Raw genomic sequence first — 26,798 nt, 5'->3', positions numbered from 1 at the left:
ACACCTTAGGACCCTAAGCACGTCCACAGAAAAAAAGTTTCTGTATGGAATCAAAGTCCTATCATTCACAGTGTCAGCTGAAGAGTGGCTAGATGAGGATGGATGACAGATCCCTTGTCTTTTGTGTATAGATCAACCCTGTGAGGTAAATTGTGATGATTGCCCTTGGCTACATGCAGAAGAAGAGAAAAGCAATGCTGTCTGGGCCAAGAGGGAGTGACCAGCAAGAGTTTGGGAACATCCTGTTGTATTTTGAACAGGACATTTGGAATAATGGGAAGGGGAAGAAAGGCATAAAGAAGCATCCCCTTATAAGAAAAAAGACAGGGTGTCCATCTTCCAGACCAGAGGACCTGGAACTCTGACAAAAAATAGAGAAAGGTGTTTGTTCAGTGGGGAGGCAAATAGATCTACTTGATGAGTACCTTACTGGTGGACAATGTCCAGATACACATACCTGTGAAGTATCCACTTGTGGGATTGTGTTATGGACCTACTCAGAGAGTCTGCCACAATGTTCTGACCTGAGGGAATACAAACTGCTTGAGGAGTCGCACAGTACTGGAAAGCAAGTTCCCACACTAAAAAAGTCAACTAGCAAAGGAGGTTAAATCTCGTCCTCCCTTGTTTGTTGACATACCACATCACTGTGGTATTGTCCGTAAACACCTTGATAGGCCCTGGGGAAAATAGAGGGTGAAAATCAGGGTGAAGAGCTCTCATCTCCTTTATACTGATGTGGTCTTTCCTTTGTTGAGGCGATCAAGGACCCTATATCTTTAGAGAGCCAAAGGATCCTCCCCATCCCACTTCTGAAGTGTCTGTGAACAGGTCCTGAGAGGGAAGAAGGTGTTGAAAAGGCAGTCCTGAATTAAGAGTCAACTGCTGCATACACCGCTGAAATTTCAGCTTGATGCATGGAAGAAGAGGAACTAAGAAGTCCAGGGGATGAGAATGCTAAAGCCAAACTGACAACAGAAACCACTGAAGTTTTCTCATGTGGAGTTTGTCAAAAGGATGCACAGAAATGGTGGAGGCCATAAAATCTAGAGCTCTCACAAACTCCCTTGCTGTGCTAAAGGCCAGAGGAAGATAGGACTGAAAGAAAGAAAGAAAGAAAGAAAGAAAGAAATGAGAGTAAAGGCCTTGGGAGGAGGCAGGGATGCCAGCATTGGAACAGTCTAGTTCCCGCACCCCACAAATATATGATCCTGTGAAGGAGTCAGAAAGGACTTTTGAAAATTTACAGTGAACCCCAGGCTTTGCAGAATGGAAATGGCAAAGTGAAGATGCTACAGTAGAATCTCTGGAGAGGATGCCTGAAGCAGGAGATCATCTAAGTATGGAAAAGCATGTACCCCTCTTAGCCTGTAAAAAGCAATCACTGGAGTAATGCATTTGGTGAATACCCTTGGGACAGTAAAAAGGACAGAGGGCAAAGCACAGAGCAGAAAATGCAAAGAAGCAACAGAGAAACATAAAAACTTCCTGAAAAGGGGAGGAATAGGAATGTGAAAATAAGTATCCTTGAGGTCCAAAGACACTAGAAAAGTCTGAGGAAGCAGCAGAGGGAACAAAGTTTAAAGGGACAACATCCACAAGGAAGGGACCTTCAGAAAGGTATTCAAATGAGAGAGGTCTAGAATACGTCTCCAAGTGCTGTCTTTCCTGGGAACCAAAAACATTTTGGAGTAAAACCCTTCCCCCTTTGGGAAAATGGAACTTCCTGAATAGTTCCCCGAGTCAAAAGATCCCGAAGTACCTCTGGAAAGAAAGCCAACTGTTCCTGAGGAGGCTGTGGAATGCCCCTGAAAGGAGGAAGAGATTTCCACACCATGTAATACTGTAGACAGATGATGGAAAAATACAGGAATCCTGAGTAATCCTTAAACAAACTGGAAGAGATAGGGAAAGACAAACAGAAACAGGAATGTATCTGAGAAGAACAGGATAGTCAGACAGCACCTGTTTTGTCATGAAAATAAGATTTCTAGGTCACAGGAGTCTGGTTAGGTTTGGCAGGAGGAGCCCTTTTACCCCCTTCTTACCCTTGGGAGGAGGGGGAGACTGCCTATGAATAAAGACCAACTTATTAAGATAATTTCTTTGAAACTTAGGCAAAGGAGAAACAAAAACATGTTTAAGATGCTGCAAAGCCTTGCCCTTATCCTGAAGAGACCTAAACAAATCAGCATCATCTGCACTAAATAAGTGTTTGCTATCCAGAGGAGCATCCATCAACTTAGCCTTAATATCATCAGGCAAAGATTGAAGCCAAAGCCAGGAATATCTCCTCAATATTTAACCAAAAGCAGCAGCTCTGGAAAAAGTATCTGCTGTATCATGACTGCACTTAATAGAATGGCAAGCCACCTGAGAAGACGTCTACAACGAGGAGACAGCAGAAGTCTTCCCTTCAGAATCAGAAAGTTCAGAAATAACATGACAGGCCTGAGAAGAACAGCCAAAATATATCTAGACATATGGGTCTGGTAATTTACAGCCCTAAAAGCCAAGGTAGCAAAGGTATAAACCTTCTCATCTAGCCTTTCCATAGTCCTAATGTCTTTACCATAAGGAAAAACCTTTGCAGAAGGCAGTAACTGAGATGGCTTGTCAGATACCAGAGACACCACAGAGGGGTCAGCTGAAGGACATCTATAAAGAAATTTGTAATCTGCAGGCACGCTTTAAGTCCCATTTAAAAAATTCCATCATTCTGGAAATTGTGTCCCTGAAGGAAATGCCCTCAAAAGGGGTGTCAGGACTAGTAGGCTCCTCTTCCTCAGAACCACAGTCTAAAGGAGAAGGAATCTGCGATAAATAAGCAATAGATTCCTCATCTGAATCCACCTCTTCATCAGAGAAATCCTGTTCCCTAGGCCTTTTAAGAGGAGTTGAGAACCAAAGTCGTGCAGGAACAGAAACTCCTTGAAGAGGTTTCAAGGCCAACACGGCATTAAACAAACCCTGAGTGAAATTCTGCCATTCACTCTGACAGTCCTTAGGAGTAGGAAAAACATGCTATCTTTTTTGTTTCTTTTTCAAAAGGATGTCTGACCTGTAAAGCTTAGAGGGTTCAAATGGTGGATGACATTCCACAATCGTAGTCAGAACTTCCTCTTTAACCAGAATCTGAGGAACACCCCTAGGCCCTTCTGTAATAGTCAGCTGTGGTTACCCCTGAATATCTGAAGCGGGTGTCTGCGAGTCCTCCAAGTGACGTGCGTAAGGTTAGATCCATGAAGGCCTCCTAAGGAGTCATGGCAGAGGAATCTAACAGAAGAGTTGGGCAATCCTCTGGGCTTACACTAGTCTCAGGAGAGATGTCTGATGGAGGCAGTATAGCAGAAGAATCAGAGCGAGACTTTTTGGTCTTCTTCACAGACGGCTAATCCTCAGAACAGGAAGTTCCTTTCATTGTGTCTTTCACTAAAAGCTTAAGATGTTGGTTCTCTAAACACAAGGCCAAAGAGGAAAGCTGACAATGGAGAGTCATTGGAATGAAAGCCTGACAAATGAAACAGGATGTATGATCATTGGAAGCATCGAGACAAAATAAGCACTGCCTGTGATGGTCTTTATGGGGAATCTGTCTCCCGTACTGGCATTTACCCTTTCTGGATGACATGAAACCCCACAACTAACAGCAAAAAGGAAAAAAGATAAGAGCAAAAACCCCAACAGGGCAATCAGGAGGATTAGTGGTCCAAACTCCTGTGGCAGGAGAGGACAGCCTACACCAAAACTATTGGTCAAAGGCCTATTGTGTGAGTTTATATCACATAGTCGAACTGCAATAAGTTCAACTACATAAATGTCAAACCCGGAAGTTCGAAATGCAGTAACTTCGAACACTCAGAACAGTTCCGGTACAAAACCAAAAAACACACGTACACTACAAAATGTTCCTAATGTGGGGGGCTTCACCCCCCACACCCCCTCTACTTAAATATACCATCTCCGAGATCGCACCACAGTGGAAGAAATAGCAAAGCCGCAGAAATGGCACTGATTTTTTCCCTGGGAAAAAATTCGGTGTTCTGCGGCTTCGCTATTTTGACATTTCGTACTTCCCAGTTCAATGTTACGGCGTTTGGACACCTGTGCTTTTGAACTTCTAATATAGACCCCTATTGTGTCTGTTACTCTGAAGTGTCTTAGTTCAGGCTTATGCACTTTTGCACCAAAACCAGTTGTTTCACATTAGGAGGGTTTGTGGTCTACACTCTTGTGGTGGGAGAGTGTGGCCTACTCCCTTCTATGCTGGGAATTGCTGGTGAATTGCTGCATTATTTAAACAGCTTTCTGCTGTTGTGACTGTGATTTTATGCACTTTGAATTTTTAGTACTTCTGCATTTTATAGCACAGGTTAAACTCAGACTCACTGAATCTAGGCTGTTTGGTATTACTTGGACAATAAAACCAGCTTTTCACTGAGATACTGAAATATCTTAGGCCTCCCTTGCTTCCAACTGTTAATAAGCACCTGTTTTTTTCTAATATTGCAATTTTAATTTGTATTTGCATTCCACTGTGTGTTTGAATTGTCTGAACTAATTTTTGTCACATTTTAATATACACTGTACTAATTCAGCTGTAGCACTTCTCAGTTCCAAGTTTGCTATTTCTGGGTCTGTTTTGAAAGTTCTGAACATAAAGTTCAAGCCACCTTTGTTGGTGAAGGCCCTTCTGCACCATTGTGTGAGGAGAGTGCTGGCTAGGTCCCATCTAATCAATGCTGATTGGAGTAGAGCTCAGAGAGAGCATTCTTACTGGCTAGTTTGAGCTAAAATTACTATTTTTCTTGTTTTATTTAAGCCCTGCGTTTGCACTTATTTGCGTGTAACACTCCATCGTGTACTGCCATGTAGCAGTGGTTACTGTTGGTGGTTACAGACATAAACATTTTGTTTGTTAGATTTTTCCTTAGCACTTTGCTTGTTGTCCTCCAGAGGTTTCTTGTGGCCCTGCTCTACTGTCAGGTGGAACAGTAAGCCTACCCTCAGAGGTACCAACACACCTCTCACCCACTAGGCACTCCTAAGTGTGGCCTCTTCTCCTGATCATATAAATTTACTTATCACTATGGACCGACAATCTCCCACAGTTTCTCAAGCCAGCCTGGCTGACATGGGCATCCTGAGGCCATGTAACAACTGCCTCATGTTCACTGACAACACTTTACTCCTAGTCCATACAGACACAACTTGTGAGAGATGCAACTATAATAAGAACCTTGAATCCATGCTCTCTCACACACCAGTCAGCACATATGACAATGAGCAGGTTGCCAGCATGCACACCCCACTTCCTACTCCAGCCAAACCCACATCACACATACTTACATTTACAGAGGTCCTCTCCAGAAACATATCTAAACACCAGAGACCTCACAAACACAAACAAGCTACACATAATTCTTCCTTTGCAGAGCTCATTACACATAAAAGCACATGCACCAGTAACTCACCAGTCAAACCTTTAAGGCAAAACACAAAATCAAACATATTAGTCATATGTGATTCCATCGTGCGACACACTGAAGTCCCTCTCACCAGGCTGGATAAGGAAAAGGTCACAGTTTGTCAGGTGCCAGGATATGCCACATCACACATGCACTCAAGTCTCTCAACAAAAAGTAATGTTAAGGCTCCATCATAGTCCTTGCTGGTGTGAATGATTTGAGACATACCTCTCTGGACTATATGAAGACAGACATGACTGAGCTCTTGGACTATCTGTCTCAGGCAGGTATGTCCCTAGCCTTAAGCAGCATTTTACCTTCACCTAGGATGATGCCTCAATACACACAGAAAATAATTGACTTCAATAACTGGCACAGCTTTTGAAGTCATTCTAAGGGAATCCACTATCTGTCAGCCCGGGATGACGTGATCGACAGAGGTCGATGCTTTGCTAGAGATGTTCTTCATCTGCCACCCTGGGATTTCAGCTACTGGCTAAGGCTCTTGCTACACCCATAGTGCCTTTTTTAGGCAGTGTCTCAAGGACAAAATTCCCACTGTAAAAACTCCATCTAAAAACAACCTCAAGATTAGGCTGCTAAATGCTAAGAATCTCAACATGAAACTGTACTTACTGGCAGCTGTTCTCACCTTGGAAGACGCAGACATTTGTGCAGTCACTGAGAACTGGTTTAAGGCTGTGGAGTGCACCCCAGCCATACTGGGTTACACCTCCTGCCACACATTCAGACCTCAAACTGAAGGAGTGAAAACTAAAGGAGGTGGTATATCAATATTGATTAAAGATAAATACACCTCCAGAGTGGTTAAACACTATGACTCCCTGGAGACACTTCAGGTACAATTAACTGTTGGTAGGACACCTATTCAAATCATTGCCAGCTACAGGACCCCCTCCATGAATCAGGGCACCCACTCTGCCTAATGGGCTCTAATTGAGTCTATCAAGATACATCCAAACACCATAGTTTTGGGCAACTTTAACTACCCATCCATTGACTAGGTAAATTACTCATACTCAGACTCACTTGCCCAAAGGTTCTTCGATTTCATTAACTCCAAAGCCCTGGACCAGCTGGTTGACACCCCCACAAGGGGTGCCAACATCCTGGCTCTGGTGTTTACCAATATGGCGGATCACTGTAGCACCCCTATGTGAGGTTCTCCCTGGTGAGATCTGCCCACAAATCAGTCTCATTCGAAGTAACTATCACACCTGAACCCTCCTAGCAGCAACTAAACTAAAAAGCTTCTCTAAATTATAACTTTTTATGGGATGGTATAAATAGCTTCACTGCACCTACTCCCTCAAATGGAACTGGCAACTATGCCAAGCTCTACATCAATGCTTTATACGAAGACCTGTACACCTGCATTGACTTGGCTGTACCTGATAGGACCAAAACAAGCTCCTCAAGGAAGAGCAAAGCTGCCTGGTGGACAACTGCCATTAATAGGCTTTACAATAAGAGGAAAAAACTGCTGTCTAAGAGCAAGAGGGACTGAGCCCTCCTAAACTGGAAACACAACTTCCTCAGCTGAAACACACAAATAAGACTTCTTGTGAAGTCCTCCAAAGCAAACCACAAGTCCAAATTAGCTTCCTCAACAAAGGACAGCTGAAACCTAAAAGGAAAGGCCCATATTTGTGCCGAACTGGTAATTAATGATACCACATATATTGAGTCTATGGACATAGCTAACCTGTTGGTCAACAGGTTCTGTGAAAACTTCACTCCTCTGTCCCCACCACACGTACCCCATGACATCCCTAACACCTGTCCCCTACCTTGTATCTCTAAAAAAGCAGGTCATAAATGCCCTCTCTAAGGCCCAAAACACAACATGCATGGGATCTGATAACATCCCAGGCTGCATCCTCACAACATGCATGGGATCTGATAACATCCCAGGCTGCATCCTACATGGGCTCCAACATGAATTAGCAACACCATTGCATTGGGTACTCTTTTCAATCATAGTCTAAGCACCGGCTTCATACCAGCTGAATGGAAAACAGCCACCGTTATTCCATTGCACAAAGGTGGTGCTTCCACTGACCCTGGGAACTACAGACTTATTAGCCTGACTAGCCTTATCTGCAAGCCCATGGAATGAATCATCATGGACCTTATAAACAAAGATATAGGAAATCTCCAAACATATAACCCTAACTCAGTTTGGATTTGTCAAAGGGAGATCATGCCTGTTAAACCTAGTGGAATTCTTTAAGACAGTCACAAAGGCCCTGGACGAAGGAAAATCTATGCATATAGCCTACCTGGACCTAGTCACGGTGTTTGACACTATCCCCCACACAGGCATCATTGACAAACACACCCAATTAGGCATCAACCCTTATATCATTAGATAGATCACTAAATGGCTCACTGATAGAACTCATATAGTCAAAATAGGGGAATCCACCTCCAACAGCAGGTCTGTAACCAGTGATGTCCCACAGGGATCAGGCCTGGGACCTCTACTGTTTGGAATACATTTCTCTGAAGTACTAGCAAAAACTAAATTCCTGTGGCTGACAAAGCTTGCTGATGACTGCAAACTGGGAGCGGTCATAGAATTTCCAAATAATGTTAACATCCTACAAGAGGGTCTTAAACAAATGATTGGTGCCAAAGTCATGGCCTTAAACTCAATGCAAAAAATGTATTATCATTCCTTTTGGTAATAGTGATGTTCCTGCTAACTAGCACATCAATAGCAATGCCTTAAGTATATACTCAATGGTGAGAGACCTGGGCACACAGGTTGACAGTGACCTTACCTTTGATTACCATTTCTCCACAGTGGTAAGAAGGACATTTTATATTGCTCATCTCACAAGTAAGGGCATTGCCTTCAGAAAAAAGAAGTTATAACCGCCTTGTACTCTTCCCTCATCAGGCCAATAATTGAGTACAATGCCCTTTTTGGTATGTACCTTTCCAAGCATCTGCAGCAATTGGAGAAACCACAAAGCTTCCTCACAAGGAAAATTCAAGGTCTTCAGTATCTGTACTATGGGGATCATCTGAAATCACTATCACTTTATTCTGTTTCATATAGACTACTCAGAGGCTTTTAAGGGCCCTAGGGCCATTAGCCTAGTAACTTCCTATAAACCTATGATCTGAATTGGCTTGGTGAACCAGCAACAAAGTGGGCATTCAGACTGACGATCAAATGATGGTGTTAGGACTGGCAGCAAAGAAGTTCTGAGGATGGCACATCTGGACGTCACCTTTATACCCTATGTTATACATGGGGAGCATACATGTGACATACAGCGTACCTTAAAACAACCTAAAGGCTTTGGTATACTGTCCTAGATGTCAGGCTGCCCTTAGCAGGGGATCCCTATTGTAAAGAATACTGCAACAGTGAAATGGAAGGATGTATTCTTTTACATTTAAGAAAAGAATTCCCTACATTATTAGAGCATTAGTTCTAAACAACAAATTTAGTTCAAGAAAAGAATACCACTGGCAGTAATAGCTGTGGTCAAAAAGGACTTTTTCCATGATGTGGGAGAATGTGATTCAGATACGTTAGCTGCAATGAGGAAAGATCTCATTATCAGCTAATCTGCATGTCTCTGAATCTCCAATAATTAGTGAGAATGTAAATCACTTTTATACAACAGTCAACACTGGTGGCCCATGCATAGCACTAGCATAAGCCATAGTCCCTCATTTACTATCCCACACACACGAACATATTCAGGCATCAATGCATGAGCTCTTGTGCTCACACACACACACACACACACACACACACACACACACACACACACACACACACACACACACACACACACACACACAGAGATCTTTTACCTATCTCTGAACAGCCCCAATGTCTCTTTTTCCTTTTGTCCCAGCCCTCAAAAATAATCAGTCCTTACAGTCGATCAATAATGTCAGGCATTCGAGTTTCATTCTTCTTACTGATTGCAAAGTGGATTCTGATGCTAGACCTATTCTATTACATTTTTAAGTGAAACCAAGTACTAGTTTAAAAATTGTCCACAGTGTTGTCTAGTGTTATCTGAACTGTCCTGATTTTACAGTATGCTCCTGCTGTTGCCACTTATATGTGCCCAGTCTCTCATAACTCACCAATGTTGCAGTCATTGACTACTACCAGACATTAGAGTTTCATAATTATTATTATGTAAAAAATACCCTGCTTGCTCTAACTCATAAGTCAGCATACTTTCCACAACTGTTACTTTAAATGTTTTATTAATTTCCAAATATTTAAGGTAATATGTTAGAACTGCCCCTGGTGTCTAGTGGTGGATCAGAGGACTAACAAAAAGATAAAGATCTGTGCATAAACATTTAATAGACCAATCGGTCTAGCATTACATTGCAATTTATGGGCAATAATAAGAATGAAACTCTAATGCCTTTAAGGTACTCTAAATAGAGTAACCTCCTCCCACCCATGATGTGAAATATTGTTCTATTATCTTTTAAATGTCGTTAGGGTACTATATAAAATGCATATCTCATGTCTAGTCGAGATGTACTAGCTAATCTGGTGCCCCCCTCAACTTTAAGTTGAAGAGAAAAAAGGCCGTTCTCTTAAGCCAGGTCTATTCTCCTGAACTCTAACTTGAGGTGTAAAAAAAAAAAAAAAAAATAAAATAACAATAATAATATCTTCTGTATATTTAAACTGTAGCAAACTGTTACATTTGTAACAGGCAGCTACTACTGTTTATGAACACACTGAGTGCTAAAGTGCTCCAGTTCTGAATGAATGCCAGTATTGTACTCAAAGACCAATCAGGATATGCTGATCATGCCCCCTAACCATTTGCACTTGAGGTGTCTGCCCTTCTTACCCCAGCCTAGCTATGCCACTGTGTCCAGTGTACTCACTGTCTCAAATCTTTTGTGTCATAAAATGTTGTTCTGCTATCTTTTCAGTGCCTTTAGAGCATGATATCAACAGTATCGCTGGTGTCTAGTGTTCTTCACCCCCAATACTTCAGGATTTGCTTGTTAGTCTAGTGGAGTGTGGAGGTATAACAGCCTCCCCCCAACACACACACACACACACACACACACACACACACACACACACACACACACACACACACACACACACACACACACACACACAGCTCTGCCCTCACCTGGTCGCACTTACGGACACACTCACCCATCCCCCCCCCACACACACACACACCTAACTCACCTATCTCCTAGCAGTTACAGACACACTCACTAATTCACCCATGCAAATACACACCTAACCCACCTATCTGCTAACTAACCCTGTGACTGCCATAAACTGAAAATGATACACTGCTTGAAGTACACCTTGAGTGTTAGAATGGGATGTTTCCAGCAAATGAAGAATGCATTAGCAGTCTTTGTAATCCAGTGAACGTGGTTAGCATTCCCTCTGTTTTGGTGGCCCTAGTCTGATCCTAGTAACTTCCTCCCTGTGAATGGCCCAGCCTATTACTTCTGTTTGCAAGGGGGTTCTCTTTCAAATGGCTTCCTCTGAGTTAAAGGAGGTAAAATATGCATTGGGAGGAGGTTCCTCTAAGAGGGATATGTCTTGAATAGAGTTAGAGAAATCACTGGCATTGAATTACTGATACCATGATTATGGGACAGCTGTTTCTGGAGTTTGGGGGAAGGGATGCACTAGAATATTAATATGTAATACCATTCTTTCTCTAACCTGCAGTTATTCTAACGAGCCTCTATACATATACCCAGGAATACTTTTAGTTTCATTCTAAAGGAAGAAAGCACACATAGTTTGCATCTGTTTAACATAAAGCTATTTTATTCAGTGACTTAACTGTTTATTATCACTTTGCTGCACTGCATATGGCAAAGAGGTAAGTGATATATCTCCAATGACCTGCTGTAATAGAAGAAGGTACATGCTCATCTATTGTACTAAACATGTTAGTTTCTCAGGTCGCACAAGAAAATTATCTTGCACATTAGATGCATGAACATTTTTGTACAAATGTCTACAGTACCGTCAGATGGTCTTACATTGTTATCTTTGTGAGTTTATGTACTGATTAAGGCTGTTTAGTTGTTGTGCCCTAACACTTTAATAAGAGTCTGTGTAGATACTGCTGCTTTCTCTGCAGTATAATAAAAAGAAGAGCTTGGTCAGAAATGTTTGTCTCTCCTGTTCACCCACAGTCTAGACGGCATGTGAGGTATCCTCTCATCTGTCAGCATGCAAAGTATTTCAGCATTATGGACTGTGGATACAGTCAGTTGGATGGAGAGGGGAGAAAGATGGACTGAGAAAATATTTGTGGTGCCAAAGTAGTGTGAGTATTAAAATATATAGAGTTCTGAAAAGTAAACTTTGGGGTGTTTGGTAGGTGGTGGGTGTGGAGGTTAGGCTTGGGGAGCCTCCTTCTACACTACTTTTTTTCTTTTGCTCTAAGTCATCTTGCCTATCTGCTAGTACATTTAGATCAATAAGAGTTGATGTTCTTTTATTTATTTATTTATTTTTTATCAGACATACTTTTATTGTATTCCTCCTTTATACAGATTGTGCATTCCTCGTGCATTCCTCATGCATGGTGCACTCCTTTATTATACTGATGGTTGTCACAATATACAGTAAAACCTAAAAATTGATATATAAACAGAAACCATCTTTTCCAACTCATTGGTGTTTACAAAGTAGCAAGTTATATTTAATATTTTGTCAACTAGGTTGTATATCATAGCAGACATCTTGATGATATAAATTCCTTAAACATCATATTTCACTTGTATTATGACTGCTTTCCCTTTATGCTTCAGCCTCTTAAACTATTTGCATAAATCCAAGATGTTGTCTTATCTTCATATAAACATACAAAATTATGAGTGGTTCGACGATACTAACCAAGTTATTATGTTTTGAAGACATGGATGCCAAGAAATTAATCTTGAGAGCAAGCTCGAGAGGTGAATCTTGGTATCACTGTTGAGAATGCATGATAATAGGTTAGCAATCAGAGAACCAGTCATAATTCTACAAGTTACAGTAAAAACTAAAAGTTGCAGCGGTAGCGTTGTTGCCTCACAGCAAGAGGTTCTCCTGTTCGATTCTCGGCTGGAGTGTGGGGAGTGCCTTCTGTGTGGAGTCTGCATGTCCTCCCTGTGGTTGGGTGGCTTTCGAAAGACATGCGTAAATGGGCGTGCCTTCGTTGAAGACTGAACTTCGAGCTGGCACTTCGGCGTTCGTGAAAATCTACTGCCATTCATTAGCGGACCGGAGTTCCACTGTGGCGACCCCTAACGGGAAAAGCAGAAAGACAACAACAACAGTAAAAATTAAAAAAGAAAAAATGCTAAGCATTTTACTGACTTTTAAAGCCACAAAATGTTTAGTGAGCACTTTCAGACAGGTAGTGTAACACAGACACTTATGTTTACTCTCACCCTCCATGCCTCTAAACTGTCCAGATTTTTGACTCATATGTTGGGTATGTTCCTTATGAAGTCTGCGGTTTTCAAACAAATTACTGAGGATTAAAGTCACTAAATAATGGCATACATTTAGATTTCAGATTTCATATCCTTCTTAAAATCAGGCAAATGCATCCTGTTATCCCAATAACTTTCTAAGTTTAAAACAGGAAGTCAGGGGCATATTACTGACAGACAGCAGGCAGAAACAAATATTTTATTCTGCCACTGTCATATGTACTGGCAGATTTTTGCTACCTAGCCTGAGAGGTCGGGTCTCATGCCACTGTAGCGCTTAACTGATTTGTATTTTTCTGAATACTGGAGCATAATCAGCAAGCTCCATGTAGTACAAAAAAATTAGTTTTGTGTTATCTGACTTTTCTGCTTTATAACACATCCTTTTGTGACTATCCTGAACCCTTCATTAACTTATGTGCGACTATCTGCATCTTGTATTTTGGCCCACATATTCCATTTTCTACAGGTATTTTCAATAAAGTTTGTTATTATCTTGTCTTGACTCTTTGGGTCTAATGATTATCTGCATTGTTGATGTGACTTGGGTCAGGGGTCCTTCCATTTAGTTTTAAACAGGTCTTAGCTACCCAATCCCAGGGAAGCCTTCCTTAGACCCATCTGATATATTAACTATATATTTAATCTATTACCTTCACTTAATTACTAAGATTATAAAGTAGTATTTGTACAGTTTCATTCATATTTAACATCCCACAATCTCCTTCATCCATAGTGGTCTAGTTTTAGATGTCAACACGGCACTGAGACTGCCTTCATTCACCCTGATCTCTCTGCAGCTTTTAATACCAACTATGACTTTACATATACAGTACTGAAGTAGCTTGTGTCTCACCTCTTTGACTGCTGTCAGCAGGTGGTGTCCAGTGTTAACTCCTCTGCTGGATACTTGCTTGTGTGTGGGGTGCCATTGGGCTTAATCCTTGTGCATTTCCTATTTCTGACTATATATTTAATATTTGTTATTAAGGAAGTTGGATGTATTCAGTACCACTGTTGCTATGATGATATTCAGCTTTATAATCTCTCAGGATCAACTGTTTGACTTTACTTCTCTTGAAGACTTTATGGAAGCAATACAGTCAAGGATGTAATCCAGCCAACTTAAACTCAGTCCTTCAAAGACTACTCTATGCTACTGGAATTCCATTTTTCACTACTGTCCTCTCAACCTTTAGGGTAAGAATAGACTGTTGTTCATGCTATGAATGCAGATTCCTAGAGCAATGACAGACAGTTCCCTGATTATAAAGGGCCAAGTGTCAGCAGTTGTCATCTTACTATTACATGAAGCTTATATCCTAGACTGTACATCTGAATTGAATTTTAGGCTGTGACTCTGCTTCATTCTCTGGCATTTTTCTGTCTAGATCACTGTAATGTGGGCTTTCTGCTCACTTTCAGTGGGTACAGAATTCCACAGCCAAGGTACTAATGGGGGCTTCTTGCATCAGCCACATTACTCCTGAGTAACAAGATCTGTGCTAGTAACTGGTTTGCAGTGAGGTTTTACTTTTAACCACCTGTGCTATTTATAGGATAGATCCCATCTATTTGTAAGAGTTTCTGTTTTCCTATCCAGGTATTTCAGGTCATCAGGTAAGGAGCTTCTGGTCATTCCCAGGACTTAGCTTGATGCCTACCAAGCATCTTTGTTGTTGAACTCACTACTTTCCCCTGATTCAGGTACCAGACACCGAGGTCTTGTCTTGGAAGTCCCATAAACTCAGTCTTTATTGGACTGTATCTCTAAATCTGTCCAGGCACGTGTCTACTTTAATTTCTATGTTTACTTATATTTTCTTCACTAGGGAAGAGTGCTAATCAATGCATGACAAATTGCAGGCTCAACCTGGATTACATTCAATACAGTTAACAAAAAAAATTTTCAAGCAAACAAAAATACTTACGCAAAGATAATGAAACAATGTGCTTGCAACTAGAGGCACTATATTAAGATTAACATGATGTATAATTTATCAAATAACATAATCACAGGCAAACAATAACAGTAAAAGAATAAGTATACAAACTCAATGAACTAGGCATAAAACCCTACACAACTTGCTGGATTGCCAGCTGACTCACAGATCGAACCCAAGAAGTCAGGATCGGTGAGACCATCTCCACCAAGAGGCAGGTCACCAGTGGAGTACTACAAGACTCCATGCTGGGCCCACTCTTATTTGGCATCTGCTTCTTTGAGGTCAAGGTTAATATCAGGAGCCTCTGGCTCACCAAGTCTGCAGACAACTGCAAACTGGGAGTATCAAAAACTCCACCCATGACACTAACATCATGCAAGACTGTTCCAAAGCCACAGATTAAAACTCAATGCAAAGAAGTGCGTTATAATGCTTTTTGGGAAAATGTCTACCCAGGCAAATTACTCTACTGATAAGACATGCCTAAGAGTTGACCTGGTAGCTAAGAGATCTGGGAACATATGTAAATAGAATCTAGCTTTTAACCAACTCGTAGCCAAGGTAGTAAGAATATCATTCTGTGTCACCCAACTTATAAGTAAGGGTATGACATCCAGGTCTAAGGAAGTTACAGTACCACTCTACTCATCCCTTATTAGACCCATCATTGAGTATAAAGCCCCCTTGGCATGTACCTGACTAGGGATATGCAATAGCTGGAATGCCACAGAGGTTCTTCACCACTAGAATCTTGGGTATTAACACACTGTGCTATGCAGATTGCCTTACAGCCCTGTCTCTATAATCGGTCTTCTACAGGTTGTTTACAAGTGATCTGTGCTTGGCATATAAAAGCACTGATGGAGCTTTAGCACATCTGCAAAATGAGCAGCCCCAGAAACAATAGATCCAGGAAGTTGAACTTTGCTTGCAACATTTATTTTTATATTTAGTTGTATTTGTTTTCTGGGGTAGAGGACTGATCTTGAACGACCATTTTCAGACTCAGCCCAGGAACAGTATCTGTTTAAGTGACTTGCTCGGAGTCACACAGTTAGGCAATGTAGGTTGAGGGAATCAAACCTTGCACCAACAGACTACAGGAAACAGCTCATTAATAAACAGTATATGCTGGCAAGACAGACATGTGACTCAAATGATCCCCATGCTCTGGAATAGGCTCAGTCTATAAGAATAAGCACAGTCCATCCCTAACCCTATTCAAATGTAACCTTGACCACTGGATGGGAAATCATAAATTCTTCCATGGGCTGGCCCCATGGCTCTTATAGACAGAGGCTGACAGTAAACATTCTCTAACTAACATACCCCCCACATAACCTATTAGCAACCTCCTACCTAAAAAAACCCTCCTAACAAACATACCCTCCTCCATTAAGATGTACGTGTTACCAGGGGATGCAACTGGGTTTGGTTGCTTGGCTAGGCTTATAAAGGCCCTGGTGGTCGTTAGCCTACTATACACCTGTGAATTTGTGAAATGTACATATTTACAAAAAGTAGAACCAATCAGGTTACAAAGGAGAAATGAAGTAGCAAAGGTATAATATGAGAGGAATTACATGCCAATAGAAATTTTGTTAGTTAAATGACATGTCCTGCATTCTGGCACTTGCACTTACATTGTTGGACTAGAAACTGTTTGAATTGTTGACTGAATTTAATGGTAGTCTGTATTGTGGCAGGACTGACAGAGACAGTTTAGGGGAAGGACAAAGATGCTGTGGTCAGAGCAATGCAATTTGGTACAAGGGGTATGGAATTAGGGGCTACCTATGTGTATATCGTTTGCTAATTCTAGACTTAATTATGTTCATTATTTTTATTGTTTGTTTGTTAGATGCTTAGGTTTAAGCACCTTAATTAGAAAAGATTAATGATTAAAAATCATTGACTATCTACTTGGAAGTTTTCTGATGCGTGGGGCTAGGACTTGCACCACACTGTCATTCCATTTTTTTTTTCAGTTCAGCCTGGGAATGAACACACTACACCAGTGATTTCCACAGCAAAACACACACAAATAGTAACTTTGTAAAGAGTCTGTTATCTGATCATTTCAGCATGATTAGAGACACCTGCCCTAAAATCTATTACGCAATCCTTAGCCATACGGGCTTCAATGTAATCGAATATCAGCATTTCTGACCATATAAATATCAAGATACTTGATATTTGAAGGGAACTTCTGACCGGTTAACGTGGGTTTTGTGTTGCATAAGGCCTACAGGAATGGTGTGCCTTTGACTTGGAAGTTTGAAACTGTAACTTAATACTGTCTCAACTTCAGCTGTAGTATCCCATGAGGCCATAATTTAACTTGATGAGCAGGTATAATAACTAATAAATCAAATGCATATATCTGCATCTTAAAAAATGCAATATACAATCAGCTCCATGGCACAGAAGGATAAAGTCTTGATTATGATCGATCTGAGTTAAGTTAAGTTAGCAATTTGGGGAATGGAGGATATGGCAAGAAAGTGAATGAAAGAGACAAAGAGAGAAAACAGAAAGAAAAGAAAATGATGAGGTGGAGTCTGCTCATCCTTCGCTCTGTCGTAAAGGGTGAAGGGCACATCCTGGGGTGTGGACGCCATGCTAAAATCCCTGGTGGAGACTGTATTTTACTAGAGGTGCTCATCTTCAACAGACAGGGACATTGAGGGGGCATCTCTCTTGGAAGCAACACACATGCCTCCTCGGAACTTAGCAGACATGTGGAAAGGAAAATGGGAGGGCTTTAGGAGAAGACCCTGATTCGCCATGCAAAATGACATTTTTCCTACTATTTGCCACTTACCCTTAACAGGAATGACTGGGCAGTAGGGCTCTCACCTCCACAGGGAACGAATGGGCCATATGGGTACACAGGAGGGAAGTTTGAAGGTCATAGGAAGTCTAACAACAAAAGGAAAGTAAAAAAAAATCTCAGTTCCCACTCTAACCCATTCAATATAATTATCTTGCATGATCAGCTCTGCAAATGTCTCACTGAACAAATAAGATATGTATGGGCAGAGGGGTAATTTAAACTTGGCCCCATATTGATAAACTGGCTGGATGCAACCCCAATTATTCTGTAAAACTGTTCAGTGCTTATATGATCTTATTATAACAAATTGCTGAGACTAAAACTGAAATTAGATATCCCCGACACCTGTTTTAATTTTGTTGTTTTTAGTTGGTCTATGTTAGTATCTGTGTATCAAGTTTCTAGCCTCAACATTTCCTCATTTTCAAACTTTCTTCAAAATCCTTTCAGACATCACTGTCCAGTCTTTGCACTGATTATTACTACAGCAACTTTGAAAATGCTCAGGTGAGTTGTGTATGGATTATTAAAAAATATTATAACCAATCTAAAGCTAGCCATATGCACAGCAGGATTGCTCACTAGAGGAAACAGATGCTGTTGGAAATATCAAGAGCTTCATGCCATTAAGTACTATCTGTTGTTGCACTGTATTTCATATCAGTGTACTTATGTTATCATAATAAAACTACTGTATTCCTGCTGGAGTATTTAATTTTACTGCTATATTTACTCTCTTTTCTTTGGGATTTTTCCCCAGACCTCCTCTTTTAATGGGCTCTGCCCATTAGAGCTAATTAAATGAATGAATAAATACAAATAAAAACATAAACATACATATGTGGATCTATGTTAGAATGTTGACAAACCAGAATGCCAATGTTTATAACACCAAGTGCAGAAGATCGAAACAGAGCAATATCCAACTGCCACAACACCAAAGTTCAAAAGATCACAGTATGCAAGTGCGTGATTGTGTTACACCTGGGTTTGAGGTTTTACCTACATTTGGTATACATAATTAGTGGGGGGAGGGGGGAAGCTTGCCCCTCTAGAAAAATGTATCACTTCTTTTGAACTTTGGTGTTATGCCTTGTCAATGTTCTAACACACACACACACACATATATATATATATATATATATATATATATATATATAAGTGCATAGGCTTGATGACTTTTAACTACAATCCAAGCTGTCTGACTGAACATAATTACAAAATTAAAAAGTCAAATGAGTTAAGGCAACATCACTTTCATTTTAGATAGTGAGTTAACATTATGCTTCATAGATATATTTGATGTCATCATCTAAATGGGTGCCCATTACTATCACCAATTTGTGATTCAGTTCCTGCCTTTTCTAAATGTTGATTTATCAGTCTTCTGCAGTCTAAGACAGGCACCACAATGAATCCTAGCTACCTTAAAAGTTGTATTAAACTTGCTCTCTCACAAAAACCTATAAATTACATTTCAAGCACACACATTCTTCAAATAGATGTATTTAGCCAACTCAATTTACCCCCCCCCCCCCCTTCACACACACACACACACACACACACACATTCCCCAAACATTCTAATTCTCACTGCATGGTCATTTAACTTAGGAAAAAGCATGGTCATTGGTTGACAGTGCAATGGTTGTCTTGCTCTTTCTCCCAAGTGCACTAATCTTGGACTACACACAACTCTAAATCTCACTCTACAAAGAAGTACGCAACAAAACTCCAAGCCAATAAGAACTTAGCATGCTCAAGAAAATGTGTCTAAAGCTCAGGAGATCCAACAAGTGAGACTAAGCCTTCAGCATATTATGTTTATCTTGTAGTTACACCATGCTGTACAGAGATTCCAGGCACAGAATGTTCATTTATTTGTTAGTATCAGTTTTAAGACTGCAGGAACATGCTTCTTTTGACATTCTATATTGATCTGCACTGCAGTATCCTAATACAAGTTTAAATTTAGGCTGAAAATTGTAAACCAACATAGCAAGCTAGATCAGTAAAGGACAGGATGTTTTCTTAAAATAAAACAACAGGAACAACTGCAGAAAAGGAGCAAAGAACACACAATTGATTAGTCAAGGTTAAGGCTACTTCTGATTCTCTACATGCTTTAATATAGCAATAACCCACGCCTGGGTGTGGGTAATGCTGGATTTACCCACGGTTGGTGTGGTTTGGTCCTGAGGGCGAAGCCCGAGTGGCCTAACAAAGCCAACCGTGGGTAAATCCAGCATTACCCACACCCAGAAATGGGTTATTGCTATTATACAATGACATTATTTAAGAAAAAAAAATACTTATCTTAAATAATGGCATTGTATAATGCCTCCTTGCTGCCTTCCGCAGCTGTCTGGGTAATCTGCGGCAGTTCTGATGTACTGCGCATGCGTATATTTACGCAGTACATCAGAGCTGTGGGCAAAAGCAATGGAGAAAGCAAGATCTCTGTTGCTTTTTACAGCCTGTCTCGCTATGTTAAACAAGTTTAACATAGCGAGACAGCTTTAAAAAAAGCAACAGAGAATCTCTGTTGCTTTTTTTAAAGCTGTCTCGCTAGGTTAAACCCATTTAACATAGCAAGACAATTTTGAAAAAAGCAACGGAGAAAGCAAGATCTCCGTTGCTTTTTAAAGTGTCTCACTATGTTAAATGGGTTTAACATAGCGAGACAACTTAAAAAAAAATCAACAGAAATGCTCCGTTGCTTTTTTTAAAAGCTGTCTCGCTATGTTAAACTCGTTTAACATGGCGAGACAGGTTGTAACAAGCAACGGAGATCTTGCGTTCTCCGTTGCTGTAAAAAAAAAAAAAAAAAAAGAGTTATACTAATAGGAAAAAGTCCGGGCAACCGGACCTTTTTCCATTACTATAACTCTGATTTATAATGTGCATGCTGACCAATCAGCCTGCGCGTTTTGGAATATTAATGGGGGGATCGTTGTATAATAGGCATTATTTGACAGCAACCTGTAAAATTAATAATGCAATTAAAATACAATTTAAAAATATATATTAGTTTACCAGAGAGATGGTCGATGTGTTATAGACAGCAGGGATATACCATGATCTTTGGCAACCTGAAATATTTTCCCTTCGACATCAATGCTTACTGCACTAGTGCACTCATCAAGTAATGCATATTTCGGCCTAAAAAAAGGCAACAAAAAAGACATATATTAGATTTATCAAAATCTACAACTTAGAAGATGTCTGCTATGCAGAAGAACAGGTAAAATTCAATAAAGTCTCAAGGAGATCTCTAACCTCAAGGTACTGCTGAGTGCAACCATCTTACAGGAAGTGAACAGTGTGAGACGCACTAACCTGATACCAAAAAAGAAATGCTGCATATCTACTGTTGGCAGTTAGCATTTCAACATTGACAAAAGATCCCTAGTACCCTAGCCAAATTTCCTTAAGCCAGTATGAATACTACCTTGAATATACCCTGAAAAAGGCCATTGGCCTAGTGGGACTAACCTGGTCAACAAAATTTAAACAAACAGTCTAACATGAGGGTCACTTTTCAAATTGAACAGAACAGAACTTATATACCTAATAAAAGCTACATGCAGTGTTTGGGCTATTATGCTTGGGAAACTAAGGGTAATAATTTATGTAATACATGTATATGTACACATACATTGTGTAGTTCTATAAATTAATACCAACTGATCCTTAAAGACATTCATCGTAAAAGTATATAATAACATTTGGGTTTACCCATCTTCTGTTCAGTTTCTGGGTAGTTTCAATCATCTATACCATCATCCCAATAACAACCAGCTTTGGTCTTCTGTCTTCCTTTGAAGGTACTTACATAGATAGTTGTAGACACTAATGCATATCTAGTATTGTCATGTATTTGCTTGTGTTTTTGAGCTACACTCAGTCTTTACAGGGAAATGTGTTTGCAGTATACCAATGCTAACAGTCATTGAAGACAAATTATCACAATAAATCTAAAAATAAGTGGTAAATATTTCAGAATAAGTGGTTGTAATCTAATTATGAACAGACACTTTAAGCAGAATAAGGGAGGGTAGCTTTACTGTTCAGCTGTTTACTTCTTGAAGATTTACTGTTAACATAAGAATCTTGCACAACTGTACTATTTTTTCACAGAGAATAAAGTGGTCTCCAAAACAAAAACACTATTTGTGAGAGATGAACAGTTACATGATCCCCAGAAGTACTGCCAAGCCAAAACCTGTGTTGTACCTCCAAGTAGTAATGTTTTGTGAAGGTGTAGACAGTGGTCCATTTGGCAACTTCTAAAATATCTTGGGCACAAACATTTGTAAAGTAATCTGCTAAATTTTGTTGCTGCTGTAACAGAGTGAGCTCTGACTGCACCATGCAAGAATTTATATTATTTGTCATAATAACGTAAAACAGCTAAAAAGTCACACATAACTATTTGTTTTATGAAAAGCGGAATGATTTTTCCTTTTTTAAAGGAAGAAAAACAGTTGGTCTGTCTGAATGCAAAAAAAAAAAAAACTGTAAGCCTATTTCCTACCTTTCCTGTAACTGGAGTTCCAGATACAGATTTATTTATTTATTTATTATTTTATTTTTATTTTACATTTGTTGACCGGGCTAGTCTAGCTGGATATATGTCCATTTTCAGTAGAGGCCCGGGGAGAAAAGCTCCACAAAGTTAAGTACAATAGAACAAGACGAAGACAAAGATAGGTACAGCATTATTAATGCTAAAGACAGGGCAATTGAAAAGAGGTAGTACATGAAAATATTCAAATTTATTTATTTATTTATTTATTTTATTTTACATTTGTTAACCGGGATGGTCCGACTGGATACATGTCCTTTTTCAGCGGAGGCCCGGGGAGAAAAGCTCCAACAGAGTTACATTGATGATTAGGTACAGTAAATGAGCTGAAAGAACTTAACAAAAACATAGGCTATTTACATACAAGTACAAGACTGCCATTACTATTTCTGAGATTACTACAAATGTAACATTAATAACATATTAGCAAGGACGGTAGGCAGTATAATGACATAGAGTTAGACAGGATACATATTTCTTTATCACAGTATACAAAGTACTTATCATCTTAGCTAGTTGTTTATGTTTTAGTTTACAAATACATAGAAAATACATTAATCATATAAAGTGGAAAAATACACATTTTTTTTTTTTGCAACACACAGTGAAATACATCCATGTTAATGAGAGGCATAGATTATAGGAAGTTTGGTGGAAGAAAAAGGTAAGGGAGGTGGAAAAAGAGTTAATCAGGGTTAGTGCAAGAGCATAGCCAGTGTTTGTTGAGATAAATTTTTAGCTGTGTTTTAAAAAGCGGAAGAGAGGACAAAGAAAGGATTTCTGAGGGGTTTATTCCATATTTTGCCAATTGAGTTGGAAAAGAGACAGTCACCTGCAGAATTATTGGGTTTGGTTATATTTATCCATAGTTTGTTGGAAGAGCGTAAATGTTTCAGGTTATTGTATGGTGAGATGAGGCTACAGAGTATAGGTGTTTTGGTTGGTTGGTATAGGATCTTATGAGCTATTATGAGTTGTTGCAGTGTAAGTAGGTTCTGAAATTCAAGCCATCCAAGATTTCTTAGGTTCAGACAGTGGTGGGTTTTGTAAGGGGATCCTGTGGCAAATCGAGCAATATTATGCAAAGATGTTGATAATTTATTGAGGTTGTTTTTGGAGAGATTAGTGTATATGGGGGAAGCATATAGAAGGGTAGAAATCAGGTGTGATCTGGCTAAGGTGGTCCTTGCTTCAGGTGAAAGGAAGGGTTTTATTCTATAAATGGATCCAATTTTTTTATTAACTAATTTTATTGTGTTATTGATGTGTGTCAAAGGTGAGATTATTGTCAATAGTAATACCTAATAGTTTGGTTGTTGAGTCAGGAGAGATGAGAGTGCTATCCATGGCAGAAATAGTGAAGTTTAGTGGGGTAGATCTGCGGGAAGGTGGGAATAATAGTAATTTGGTTTTCTTAGGATTAAGGAGTAGGCAGCGATTAGAGAACCATTGTTCAACAGTGGTAAAAGCTTTTTGAGTGATTGACTGTAGTTCAGTTTGTGACTTAGCAGTGCAGATAATAGTAGAATTGTCTGCATATTGTATGCAGGTTGTATGTGGGATAGCTACTTGGAGGTCGTTAATAAAGATGGAAAATAGAAGAGGGCCTAAGATAGAGCCTTGAGGTACTCCTAGAGAAGTAGGGAGGAGGTTGGATAGTGCATTTTTCCAAAGAACTGCTTGTTGGCGGTCTTCTAGGTAGGATGTAAACCATGTTAATGAAAGAGGATCAAGTGAGAGAGATTTTAGTATGTGCAGAAGAAGTTTGTGTTTTACCATGTCAAAAGCTTTTGATAAGTCTATGAAGATAGAGGATGAAAGGTAATTATTGTTACGGTTGAAGTTAATGGAGTTGGTAAAGGAGAGAAGAGCAGTGGTAGTACTGTGGGAGGATCTAAAACCATGCTGACAGTTTGCAAGTAGGTTGTTTTTCAGAAGGTGATTCAGTAGTTGCTTGTGGATACATTTTTCCATGATTTTAGCTATTGGAGATAGGAGAGCTATAGAACGAAAGTTAGAGAAGTCATTAGACTTACCACCTTTGTGAAGTGGGATGATGTGAGATATTTTCCAGATAGAAGGGAAAATACCTTCGATTAAGGATCTATTTATCAGAATAGAGATGGGGTAGGCAATAGCTTTGGCAGATATTTTCAAGAATTCAGCAGGAAGCTTGTCTGCAGAAGGAGTAGATGGTTTTAGTTTTTGGAGCAATGATAAGATATAGGAGGTAGGTATGGGTTGAAGGTGAAAGTAAGGAGGGTGATTTAGGGAAGGTGAGAGTAGCTTAGCGGCATCAGGAGAGAGATGACTGGCTAGAGTTTGAATAGTATTAGTAAAGAATAAGTTAAAGTTGTTAGCTGTTTGTATGAGATTTTCTGGGTTGCAGTCCTGTGGGTTAGGTGTGATAGACTGGCCAGGGGATAAGAGATTATTGATGCGGGTCCAGAATTATTTTGGGTCCTTTTTGGTGGTTTGTTGTAATTGAAGGTAATAGTTCCTTCTGTCTAGAAGGATAGCTTTTTTAGTACTGTTTCAAAGTTCATTGAAGTTTTGGTGGTCAGTTACATTTTTAGTGGTACGCCATTTAGACCACAATTTATCTCTGAGGATAATTTTTTTGCTTGGTGTTATTGGTTAGCCAGGGTGCTGCTTTAGCTTTGGTTCTGGTGGTGTGACTTGGGGCATAATGATCCAGGATAGATAAGAATGTGGAATTAAAATATTCTACAGCTTCATTAAGAGGGAGATTTTTTTAGAGGGGACCAGTTACATTGAGATAATACAGCTATAAATTCGTCAGGGTTAAAATGTTTTTTTGAACATAGTGTTCTATATGTGGTAGGTAGTCTTAGGTTGGTTCTATGCCTAGTAACATAAATAAGTGAGTGGTCACTTAGGGCATTAGGGAGAGTACCTGATTGATAGGTTTGTTGAGGAGTATTTGTAAGGATCCAGTCTAAGATGGATTCTTTATTGCTGGTTTTATTAGTTCTGGTAGGACTATTTATTAGTTGTGTAAAGCCATGAAGGTTAATATGGGAGGTAGGGTTTGAAGTATTGCAGGAAAGCCAGTCAATGTTGAAATCACCTAGGACTATTGTTTCTTGAGGGAGGGAGTTTGCAAGTGAGCTGATGATACATTCTAATGTATTGATGTTGTTACCTGGGGGAAGGTAGACACATGTCATGTATAAGGCTTTTGTACTGTTGATTTGAAGTTTAGAGCTAAGAATTTCAGCATGATTATCAGGGATAAGAGTATGATCTAAAATACTAATTTGCAAATGTGCTTTATAGAGAATTGCAACACCTCCACCCTTTTTTGAAGTACGATCTAGTCTAAGAATAGTATACCCAGGTGGGATGATTTCATTGTCTTTGATGGTTGGCTTTAACCATGTTTCGGTTAGACATAAGATATCGAATTGTTGGGTTTCTAAAAGGGCATGAACTTGAGTGTTTTTATTACAAATACTCTGTATGTTCAGATGAGCAATATAGAGAGAGTTTGTAGATTTAGTAGGTGAAGTAGAAGTAGAATTGTCTTGTTTATTGTGGTGCTTAGAATTGGTATAATGTGGCCCTGGGTTAGGATTGATATCTCCATCCATCAATAAGTGAAGGAGTCTATAGTCTTTTGAGTGGAGAAGTTTTTGAAAGGAGTCTAGGAGTTTCCGAGATTTTGGTTTGCTTAACTTTAAATGTTCTAGTCTGTGGTATTTAGCTAGAAGGTATTTGGGTTGAGTAGTTTGGTTAGAGAAGGTAGGAGTCACAGATGATATAGGTGAAGAGGTATGTTTGGGTAAATAAGGAAGAGTGGAGTAGAGTGGGTATTCATAAAAGGTTAAGAGGTAGGTAGCGATGAGGCAGGAGGTAAATAAAATGAAGATAAGTGGTTTTAGTTGTGAGGGGATAGATGTTCCCATTTTTGAGGAGTGGAGGTTTGTTGGAGGTAAAAGGGTAGGTTATAGATGTGGTAAAGGAGGAGTCTCTTTGTTGAAGTGAGGCGGTAGGATGAAGGTAAAGTTAATTAGTGGGTGTGTTAAGAATTATAACTATTTAGGTGATTGGATGATAGGTATGGATGTGATTGGGTGGTTAAGATATGGGTGTGGTCATGAGTGCTATTTAAGTAGGAGCACTGGGGGTGGGTGAGATTTGGGGGTAGGGTAGGGGAGCGGAGTGAGCCCGGAGGGTGAACGGAGCGGGTAGAGACAAAAGAGTGTAGAAGCAAGGAAGACAATCAGAAAAGTGAGAGTGAACAGCAGGTGAGTGAGGAGTTAGAGAATGTAGAAGTAATTTACCAGGGAAATGTAGGGTGCTTCTAGGCAAGATTAATTTATCAGGGTAGTGTAAGGTACAAATGCAAATAAAAAAAGTAATATTGAGTTAGTTAATGCTGTTAAGAGGGTAGGAAGATGTAGGTAATGACAGAGTGGGGATGAGGCTAGAGAAAAGACA

At 39.8% G+C, this 26,798-nt stretch overlaps 1 protein-coding gene across 2 annotated transcripts in view; it reads right to left on the bottom strand.

Moving 5' to 3' along the window:
- Positions 1 to 26,798, bottom strand: part of ABCD2 (ATP binding cassette subfamily D member 2) — a 949,133-nt gene that overhangs the window by 14,881 nt on the left and 907,454 nt on the right. For both annotated transcript variants that reach the window (XM_044066760.1, XM_044066761.1), the window contains exon 9: positions 20,783 to 20,908. In XM_044066760.1, coding sequence (XP_043922695.1) covers positions 20,783 to 20,908 — 126 coding nt within the window. The remainder of the gene's footprint in view (positions 1 to 20,782; positions 20,909 to 26,798) is intronic.

The sequence above is a fragment of the Protopterus annectens genome, chromosome 3.part1 (genome assembly GCF_019279795.1).
Source record: "Protopterus annectens isolate FY-2018-M chromosome 3.part1, PAN1.0, whole genome shotgun sequence".
Lineage (NCBI taxonomy): Eukaryota > Metazoa > Chordata > Ceratodontiformes > Protopteridae > Protopterus > Protopterus annectens.
Note: the sequence above shows the minus strand (reverse complement) of the source record. Positions and strands in the feature narration are given on the sequence as shown.